The 11,052-nt window shown below is 43.7% G+C and overlaps 1 protein-coding gene across 2 annotated transcripts in view; it reads left to right on the top strand.

Annotated features, from left to right (window-relative positions):
* The first annotated feature begins 261 nt into the window (after nt 1-261).
* bri3 (brain protein I3) overlaps nt 262-11,052 on the top strand; it is a 43,854-nt gene continuing 33,063 nt past the window's right edge. The window contains exons 1-2 of one of the 2 annotated variants that reach the window (XM_063059368.1): nt 262-671; nt 1,135-1,267. In XM_063059368.1, the coding sequence (XP_062915438.1) occupies nt 530-671; nt 1,135-1,267 (275 nt within the window). In that variant the 5' untranslated portion in view covers nt 262-529. The remainder of the gene's footprint in view (nt 672-1,134; nt 1,268-11,052) is intronic. The other variant, XM_063059367.1, reaches the window with a different exon arrangement.

The following is an 11,052-nucleotide window of genomic DNA, read 5'->3' as shown; positions in this document are numbered from 1 at the left end:
CGATGCAGTGCCCACCCTTTTTTTTTACCAATTTAAGATTAATCTAAACCTTCCTTTGTACATAGCTCACTATTTTTTTTCTGATTCATGTACCCATGTAAGAGTTTCTTAAATGCCTCTAATATATCTGCCTCTCCCACCACCTCGTCCCATGATAACCAGGACTGGTAGTGGAATTTGTTTTCCTCTGAGGAAGGAGGGTGCGGCCCCTTTAAGAGCAGAGGGAGGGGGAGGGCCGGCTGTGGCGGTCACGTGGCAGTTATCTTGTGACTTTGTATCGGACCTGGGGTGTCCCGGGAAGCGGGCGGGCATGCTGTAACATTTTGTGTGCGTCTGACTCGTTGCTGCGCGCCTCTTTCAGGGCTGGATCTCGCCCAGCATTAATAATCCCACTGCAGTTCCCTCCCCTTACCCGCTATATTCCAAGGCGGGGAGGAAGCTCCACCGCCGCTGCCGCCGATCTCCACTACCTTCACCCCTCCCTCTCTCTTTCTTTCTCTTGTTCCCCTCCCTCGCCCTGGGAAGGACGATGGACAACAAGCCGCTGCTCCAGGATAGGCCACCCGCATATGTGCCCAGCTCGGCGAACTACGAGTACGCCCAGACTTACGGGACCATCCCGCCGCCTGGATACCAACAGCAGCCTCCTCCGTACTCCTACCCAGCCTCAGGTGAGGTCTCTTCTTCTCGCCCCCCACCCCCGTTGCTTTCCTTTCGGCTCTGCACAGGCCTTTTGTCTTAATCATCGGTACCGCAGCAGCAGGCGTGTGGAGCTGGAGGCGATTATGGTGAAACTTCACTTCATCCGGAAAAAATATACTGGCTGTTGCTTTTATCTTGTTGCTAGTTCCAATTAAAAAGCGGAGAGCTGACAATTTTTCACTATTGGGTGGCCTCTGCAGGAGTTGTCGCCAGTAGCCTCGTGATTGATGTATATTGATTTTAGTTGTTTTTCGCTTTTCATAAATTTGATAGCATTGTATTTTACACTGAAATTTTGTTTGAATCTATATTTACAGCCAATTAATTGATTTTCTTTGAAACTGTTAAGTATTATTCTTATCCTTGATACACGAGCAATTTTGTTAGCGTTTAGAGTCTTAATTATTTTTAAGTAATCGCTTTTCTTTTTAGGATACGTGCCTCCTGTTTCAGTAGGTGTTCAGCCTCCTGTCTGTCCAACGTCGAACTATTCCAACACTTACACCATCATCCAGCAACCCACTGCCGCTTCTGTGGTAGTGGTGGGCGGGTGCCCTGCCTGCAGGTAAAATGTTTCCTTCTGATCATCGATATGAAGAGGAAAATGGTTTTAATCTGCTGTGAATGTTTTAAGGAAAATGTAAATCCCTTGTCGAGTTTTGACGGATAAACATACAAATCAGGAACTTGTATAGTGTTTTCAACTGGTGAGTCTTCAAACAAGGGCATGCAGTTACCAGGTTAGGGGTGGTGGACCCTTGTATTAAAAAAAATTGTACGGATGTTGTTGTAGAGGTTGGTGAATCCATACTGAGCTGTGGAGGGGGCATGTAAAAACTTTTGCCTTCAGTTCCCCAGTCTTTCAGTGGATAACTGGCACAGAAGAGGTCAAAGTCGAGTTTATTGTAGCTTGCACAAAGGTACATGATCACACAGGTGCAGGCAGAAGGTTGCAATGTTCACACAGATCAAATTAAACAAAATTATACACCGAAGAACACAATTACAGCATAAATCGGAGTCCATTGTAGTTCAAAGTGCTCAGGTATTTTTCTACATAAGGTAGTGATTAATGTTGTGCACTTTAGACCACAAGACATGGCAGCAGAATGAGCTATTTGGCACATCCATCATGGCTGATGATGAATCCTCACAACCCTATTCTCCTGCCTTCTCCCTGTAGCCATTGACATCCTGTTTAACCTCAGTTTTAAATATACCCAGAGACTTGGCCTCCACAGCCACCTGTGACAATGAATTCCACAGATTCACCGTCCTTTGCCTAAAGAAATTCCTCATTTCTGTTCTAAGTAGACATCCCTCTATTCTGAGGCTGTAGCCTCCAGTTTATAAATGGCCCGAAGAATTCAGAGGTGTACAACATTCTGAGGACTGTTGATAGGTAAATGCAAGCAGGCTTTTTCCACTGAGGTTGGGTGATACTAGAACTAGAGGTCATGGTTTAAGGGTGACCTCTTCACTCAGGGTGGTGCAAGTGTGGAACGAGTGGTGGATATCAGTTTGATTTCAACATACGAGAGAAGTTTGGATGGGAGGGGTGTGGGGGGCAATGGGACTAGACATGTGAATGAACCAGAAGGGCCTGGTTGGAGTTGCAAGGATTCAACTTGGTGTGCTGCTTTGAAGTGCAACACAACAGCCAGTTTGCTTTTGAGTGGTTCTGCGGTATAATTTTGTGAAGAGCATGTGATCTAGAATTCAGTCGTTAAGATATTACACCAAACCAAAGTAACTTTATTATTACCTACATGTACACTGAGATTCGTTTCTTGTGGGCAATCACAGTAAACTCAAGAAACACAGTAGAACAGAGTTCCCAACCTTTTATGCCATGGAGCCCAAGTTGGGAACCTCTGCAATAGAATCAGTGAAAGGCCAAACCCAACAGACAGTAACCAGTGTGCATTAAAAAACTGCAAACTGTGCAAATACAGAAATAAAGAAAAATAATATTTCTTATTTCTTATTGAGAACATGAGATGAAGAGTCCTTGAAAGTGAGGACAATTCAGTGATGGGTGAGTGAAGTTATCGCTTCTGGTTCAAGAGCCTGATGAATGAAAGGTAGTAGTTGTCCTTGAACTTGGTGGTGAGAGTTCTGGGGCTCGTGTACCATCCTATTGATGGCAGCAGCAAAAAGAGCATGGTCTGGATGTTGGGTTTCTTGATGTCCCTGTTTAAGTAATTTTTCTTGGACAATTACTCTGCCAATGGAGAAGCTGGACACGCCTTCGATTGTTTTCCCAGAAGTGATGTTATAGAACTGTATATAAAAATTGAAGTGTAGACAGCCCCTTTTTTTGTGGGCTAGATATGGTAAATACTAAACTTTAAGGTGAAGGGCGGAATTTAAAGGAGACCTGAGCAACACACAAAATGCTGGAAGAACTGAGCAGCATCTATGGAGGGAAATAAACAGTTGGTCAGGGCAGAGACCCCTCTGCCATGATGAGGCCACTCAAGTTGGAGGAGCAACTCCTCATTCCATCTGGGTAGGCTCCAATCTGGCAGCATGAACATGGGTTTTTCTAACTTCTGATGATTTCTCCCCTCTCCCCATTCTCTTTTTCCATTCCTCATTCTCTCACCTCTTCTCACCTGCCCATCTTCCTCTGGTTCCCTTCTTCCTTCCCATTCTCCCATGGTCCACTCTCCTCTCCTATCAGATTTCTTCATCAGCCCTCATCTCTTCCTCCTGTTGACTTCCAGCTTATTGCTTCATTTCTTCTCCTCCACCCATCTGGTCTCACCTACCACTTGCCAGCTTGTACTCCTCCTGTTCCCCACTACCATATTCTGGCATCTTCTCCCTTTCTTTCCATGAAGGGTCTCAGTCCAAACGTCATTTGTTTATTCCGTTCCCTCGGTGCTCCTTGACCTTCTGAGTTCATTCAGCACTTTGTGTGTTCTGGGCTTACAGTATCTGCAGTAGTGGTCGCCAACCCCTCGATCGCGATCAACCGGTAGATCTTTGAGATTTTCCCAGTAGATCCCGAAAAAAATCAAAAATAAATACACAAATACTGTTGTAATGTGAACATTATAAAAATAAGTAATACTAATTAGGATGATGGTAATATAGCAATACTTTAGCTACTGAAAGCTGTTTGTAAAGAGAGATTGTTTCCGGGTTGCGGGGGTTTAGTTCCGTTCTTTCTGCCCAGTGCGCATGTGTGTAGCTCCCCCGGTGCCTTGTTTTCAGCGTAGCGTGTGCTGCATCAAAGTGACCAATTAGATTGGATAAGAGTGCAGACTGTCGCAAACATCAATATATGGCACTCGCTTGTGATATCCTGACAGCATTGCGGAGGCTGCGTGAAAGAAGGCGAAAACATACAAATTCCATCCAGAATGGAAAGAGGAACTTCTGTTTACCTTGGTGAAAGACAAGTGTGTGTGTGTGTATGTTGTGCCACCAAATACAAGGACTGACTAAAAGAGGGACTCTGGAGCGGCACCACAACACCAACTACCAGAAATTTAAAGACACCTACTCCACAAAGAGCGCAATTCGTGCCAGGAAAGTTGAGGAGCTGAAATCGAAGTTGGAGGCCCAGCAATCGTTTTTCACAAAACATGCTGCTCAAAATAAGGCTGATATTGAAGTATCATTTCGTGTAAGTCATCTTTTGGCTAAACACAAGAAGCCTTTTATAGATGGTGATTTACTCAAGGAAGCAATGGCCATTACCGCAGAGACTGTTTTTAATGACTTTAAAAACAAAAATAATATCACGACCGCAATACATAATATACTGCTTGGCCCTGCAACAGTGACAAGGAGGGTAGAGTCACTGTCAGGATGTGGATCGACAAGTGTTAAAGGACTTGTCACTCTGTGAATATTTTTCACCACAGTTCGATGAATCCCTGGATGTAATGCAAACAGCTCAACTTGTTGTATTTGTCAGAATGGCTTTCCAGGATTTTACAACGAAGGAGGACTTCCTCACTGTTTTGCAATTAAAGGAGAGAATGAGAGGTGAGGATATTTACAATGAGTTTAAAAAAAATGTCTGTGAAAATGACAACCCCATTCATAAACTGGTGGCAATTACTACTGATGGGGCCAAGCAATGTGCGGTTTGCCGTTGGTTTTATAGCACTAAAAGTCAGTGCCTACTTCGGGTCAACTTATCTACGTGAAATTGCATTTTCACAGATAAAAATTATTAAAACTAAGTACAGGAGCTGTTTTACTGACAGACTGTCTCAGACTGGCTGTCTGTAGTTACGAGCCAAATTTCAGGGAACTAGCAGAAAGTATTCAGCCCCAGTCATCACACTGAGTGCAACAGTCAATTTTTATTCATTTATTTTTCATGTTGAAATAAAATTAAATAATGAAACTTAGAATTAAAGGTGTGAAGTATTGTAATATTCTTAAAGACAGCTAAGGCCTGTTTGATATGCTAGTTAGTGTTTTCTTGTTTGAATTAATTTGAAAGTTTGACAAAAGTATTTTGTGTAAATCAAATACAATTAGCCCAAATAAAAGGCCTCAAATTGAAAGTACAATCTGAGCTGTTTTTTCTCTAAACGATTTAGTAGGTAGATCTTGCCTTTCACTAAGGTCGAGGTAGGGGATCTTGGGCTTAAAAAGGTTGGTGACCACTAATCTGCAGCATCTTGTGTAAAGGAGGCTGGAGGCAGGTTCTTTTCTTTTACATAATATTAAGTGTGTAGAACGTTGCAGGGAAAGTGGAAGCAGATACAATATCGAAGTTTAAGAGGCAGGTAAACAGACACATGAACAGCAGGGGATGAAGGGATATGAATCAGGTACGGGCATCTTGGAGTAGTTTAAATTGGCTGCTTGATCAGTACCAATGTGATGGCCAAAGGGCCTGTTTCTGTGCTGTCATGTTCTGTTGAATGCAGATCCTCTCTTGGATCCCTTCTGGTTCATTAATATCTTTTCCTTGGAACAGTCTGCCATCCTTTTCCATATGGATCCAGTTGACTCCAGATTCACCAATGTGATAGATTAGAACATAGACAATTGCAGCGCAGTACAGGCCTTTCGGCCCACAGTGTCATGCTGTCTTTTTACCAACTCTAAGTAATCACTCTAACCCTTCCTATATAGTCCTCCATTTTTCTGTCATCCATGTCCTGTCTAAGCGTTCCATAGCTGCCCCTAATGTTTCTGCCTCTGGCAGCACTGTCAACCTCACTAACTAAATACAGTGACTTGGCTACCACAGCCATCTGTGGCAACAAATTTCCACAGCTTCACCCTCTGGGTAAGAAATTCCTCATCTGTTCTGAAGGGACATCCTTCTATTCTGAGGCTATACCCTCTGGTCCTAGAGTCCTACACTATTCGAAACGTCCTCTCCAAGCCCACTATCCAGGCCTTTCAATATTTGATGGGCTTCAATGACATTCTCCTCCTTTCTTCCATTCCCCCCCCCCCAATTCTTCTGAACTGTGGCAAGTACAGACCCTTCATGTCCCTTTCATTTCCAGGATCATTGTTGTGAACCTCCTTTAGACCCCCTCCAATGTCAGTGCATCCTTTCTTAAATATGGGGTCCAAAACTGTTCTCAATACTCAAAAGTGCAGTCTGACCAATGCTTTAAAGCCTCAGCCTTACATCCTTGCTTTTGTATTCTAGTCCTCTCAAATTGACCAGTAACATTGCATTTAGTGTATCAACTGTGGGATTCTTAACTTCAGCAAAACATCCATTTATAAATCTGCTGTTGCATTGGATTGAGGGTAGTGGTTGTCCGTTGTGTCTGATGATGAGAGATCTGTGTGGGATAAAGTGGAAAAGCTGTTGCACTGGGGCACTTCCTCTCTTGACCTCACAGGTCCGTGTCTAATGGTACGAGCAAGTGTCACAGTTTGGGGTTTTCCTTGGTTGCAGTGGACGACCATGACATCTTCTGTGCCTTGTCAAGTCCTTCACTGTCCTTAAAGCTTAGCAGAAATGTCTTCCTGACCATTGGATCACATGTGGATCTCATGTAGATCTCATCCGCCCAGTCTGCCTGAGCTGACTTCACCTGCTCAGGCAGGCATGTCCCTATCTCACCAGGGTATGAGGCCTGCTGGCTGTCCTCACATGGTTTAGCCTGCCTTTCAAAGTGGTGTACTGGGGTGCGGCTACTTGCAGCCACAGATGAGAGCAGTGGGGACTAAAGGTGAGTGAGCTGCTCCAGAACAGACAGGGCAAGCCCCTTCACCAGAGGTGCTGCCCCTCTCTGGACACCCCATATACCCCACTGATTGAGGTATATGACATTCATTGCTCCCTTTCTAGTAAGAATGTAGCACTCATGCATGTAGGCCGTCTCTGGAATCTAGAAATCCCCTGAACTTTGGTCAAAGCTGAAGTCTGATTGGTGTGTCATTACATCTGGGCATTAATGGCTTGTTACATTCTCCTTCTTGGGGAAACTCGAGTATATTCTAGTGTGAAACATTTGTCAGCAATTGTCTAGTCTGATTTCCTCTATTATTAATCTGTTTGTAGGCATCAAGCTAAATCTGCAGCTGTGTGACTGCTCTAACCACACTTCCATCTTCACAGCCCAAGCAGTGTAAATAGGGAAGCATACTCCAGTTATTCTGTACTTGGTTATTGGGAAATGGATGAAATCCACTAACGATTTGGTAACTGGGCACTTAGAATCTGCTAAATTGTATGGCTCCTCTGCCAAAGGAAAACAGTAAATCCAAAATTTTAATTTCTTGGGTGAGGAAAATAAGACATTGGGTCAGAATTGGACCATTCAGTCTACCTGCTCCACCATTCAATCATGGCTGATTTACTCTCACTCTCAACCCCATTCTCCTGCCTTCCTCCCCATAGCCTTTGACATCCTTACTAATCAACTTATTGTCCTCCGCTTTAAATATACCCAATGACGGCCTCCACGGCTGTCTATGGCAATAGATTCCACAGATTCGCCACCTTCTGGCTAAGAACTTCCTCCATCTAATTCTTAACAGGATGCACCACGAGCCTCACCCAGGGGTGGTACACTTGGTGGCGTAACCAAGTTCTCAGACAGCTGGCATCAATCTTGGAACAGAGGTGAACCACCACAAATGCTCTCCCACAAACATCGGCAGGAAATGTCTACATCACACGATTTGTACCAGCAGGCCAACCTCCAGAGCACCATATAACATCAAAAGGTGTAAGCGTTCTGCAGGTTGCTCGGGATTGGAAAATGGACGTGGACTTTGGGAGAAAAAGCTTGTGTTTCCCCAGACATTGTGGCTACAACACTCCGGCCAGACATGGTCCTGTGGTCCACAACAGCCAAGCTGGCATATATTGTGGAATTGACAGTACCATGGGAAGATGGTGTCGAAGAAGCTTATGAGAGGAAAAAGACCAAGTTCTCTGAACTGGCAACTGAAGCTGCCCAGAATGGCTGGAAGACCAAGATTTTCCCTGTAGAAGTGGGATGCAGGAGATTCATTGCTACATCTATGACAAGCCTATTGAAGAAGATGGGCGTGAGGGGACACTCCCTCCAATAACCAATCAAGTCCTTGTTAAATGCAGCAGAAGAAAGCAGCAATTGGATTTGGATTAAAAGGAAAGACAACAACTGGGCTGCAAGATGAAGACAGGAGGATATGGAACTGAGGGGGGTGTATCTGGGATGCCTGGTAGCACCGTTGAGCTCTCTGGAGACATCGTGGGCTTATCAACGAAATGTCAAAGAAGGATGACCCCGATGATGTACCTGTCCTCCTTGTCACTGGTCCAAGCCCACTGCGAACATCGAGAGTGCTGACTTACTATAGGGATTGAAACATCAAGTCCTCCTGTTCTGAGGCTGTGCCCTCTGGTCCTAGATTCTCCCACAATAGGAAACATCCTCCTGTGTGCGCTCTATCTAGGCCTTTCAATATTCATAGGCTTCAATAAGATCCCCCTCATTCTTTTAAACTTCACGGAGTACAAGCCCAGAGCCATCAAAAACTCCTCATACTTAAACCCTTTCTATCCCCACATCATTCATTGCACCACAACTGGATTTTTCTGGAAATTCAGAGCAACATATACAGAATGCTGAAGGAACCCAGCAGCCTTGTCCTGAAACGTTGCCTGTGTGTTCTTCTCTGTAGATGCTGCCGTACCTGCTCAGTTCTTTTATTCAGTATTCAATTGGAGAAGACTAGAATATAAAAGCAGGGATGTAAAGCTGAGGTTTCAGAAGGCATTGATCAGACCGCACTTGAAGTATTGAGCAATTTCAGGCCCCTTGCCCAAGAAAGGATGTGCTGCCATTGGAGAGGTTCCAGAGGTGGTTGGCGAGTATGATCCCAAGGATAAAAGGGTTAACATGTGTGAAGCGTTTGTTAGCTCTGGGCCTGTATTCATTAGAGTTTAGAAGAACGAGGAGGAATCTCATTGAAACCTATGGAATATTGAAAGGCCTAGATAGAGTGGATGTGAAGAGAGTCATTGGGTATATTAAAGCAGAGCTTTATAAGTTGCTAAAGGTGTCAGAGGTTACTAGGAGAAGACAGGAGAATAGGGTTGAGGGGACAATAATTAGCCATGATTCAATGGCGGGAGCAGACTCAATGGGCTAAATTGCTTAATTCTGCTTCTATGTCTTGTGGCTTCAGCATTTTTTGATTTTACACAAGTAGGTCTTTTATATTGTAAAGTTGCTACTTTGTGGGTACTGTGAAGTTTTATAGTGCGCCCTCAGCCATTCTCTTGATTGCGGATTGTGATGTCTTGGATGAAGAGAATACCACCAAGATTGTTGATTCAAAGCCATGGTAGGCTGTGCTGGGGGACTTGATGGATTTGTCAGCTTGTTCAAGTGGCAAGAAGACGTACAGATTATAAAGTGATAGGGGGTAAGCATGAATTAGAATCAATTAGTTAGCCATTTGTGTAGTTGCGTCTGCACCGGACTTCGAGGCAAGTGGTCCTGGTTTCAAATCTGGCCAGCCCCTTGCACGATTTCAATCCATGCTAGGTTGAGTGTCGAGCTAGCAACTCGAACTCATTTTTAAAAGAAAAACAGGCAAAATGCTAAAGAAGTGGCAAGACTGCTGCCCGATGTTGCCACAAGGCATGGAAATGAACAATAAATCGGAATCAGGTTTCATATCACTGGCACGTCATGAAATTTGTTGCTTTGCAATATGTAATAAAAGCTATAAGTTGTAATAAGATATACAGTATATAAGAAAATTACATTAAATACAGTGCATACAAAGCTAACAAAGTGAGGTAGTGTACATTGACCCATTAATGGTTAGTGTGATGCTATTACAGCTCAAAGCGTTCTGGAATTTGGAGTTCATTTTAGACACCTCCTGAAAGGAGTTTATACATTCTCCCCGTGAGTGCTTGGGTTTCCTTCAGCTGTTCTGGTTGTGCTGCCAGTAGTCATAATAGTCTTCAGGCTAATCCATCTGAGACTTCCTCAGTGTTGGTTAGTTGTTTCAGGTCATCTTCCCTTTAGCCAGTGTTGTCTGTGTCATCAGCATGAGGAAGGTTATTGATTCTGCCACCCATTTTCACCCTTTGATTCTCATATACTCCTTCTGTAAAGATATGTTCGGCATACAAGTTAAAAGAATACAGCCTTGTCACACCCCTATAAGGATGCTGAACCATTCTGTTTCTCATTGTTTTGTTCAAACTGCTGCTTCTTGATTTTACTAAAAATCATTTAGAAAAGAATTCAACCTTATTTAGAGTGGGAGCTTCCTGAACTGCAAGCAGTTTTCAAGAAATGAAGGGGGGACAACATGCATCATTGCAGGTGTGAGATGGATTCTCGAAGACAAAGAATACCAGAAGGACGTTTGTATGTACTTCATTGACTACAGCAAGGCCTGACAAACGATGGATCACATTAAGGCATGTGGGTGTACCGGAACATTTGATCGTCCTTATCCTTTTAAACATTTAATCTTTACATCAATCAAGAAGCTCCAGTTCCTAATAGTTATTGAGGGAGAAATTCACTCAGTGTATGCTGCTGTGATGCTTTGATTGACAAAATGTACAAAATCAGTGGTGTGGACTACAAAGTACAACAGGAAATAGAAAAGGCTTGTCAGAAGGGCAGTGTTATGATAATTGTGGGGGATTTTAACATGCGAGTGGATTGGGAAAATCAGGTCGGCACTGGATCTCGAGAGAGAATTTGTAGAATGTCTGTGAGATGGCTTTTTCGAACAGCTTGTTGTTGAGTCCACTAGGGGATCGGCTGTACTGGATTGGGTATTGTGTAATGAACTGGAGGTGATTAAAGAGATTGAGGTGAAGGAACCCTTAGGAGGCAGTGATCATAACATGATTGAGTTCACTGTGAAATTTGAAAAGGA

This window comes from Mobula hypostoma, chromosome 9 (genome assembly GCF_963921235.1).
Source record: "Mobula hypostoma chromosome 9, sMobHyp1.1, whole genome shotgun sequence".
Classification (NCBI taxonomy): Eukaryota; Metazoa; Chordata; class Chondrichthyes; order Myliobatiformes; family Myliobatidae; genus Mobula; species Mobula hypostoma.
The sequence above is the reverse complement of the archived record's forward strand: the minus strand, read 5'-3'. Positions and strand labels throughout refer to the sequence as shown.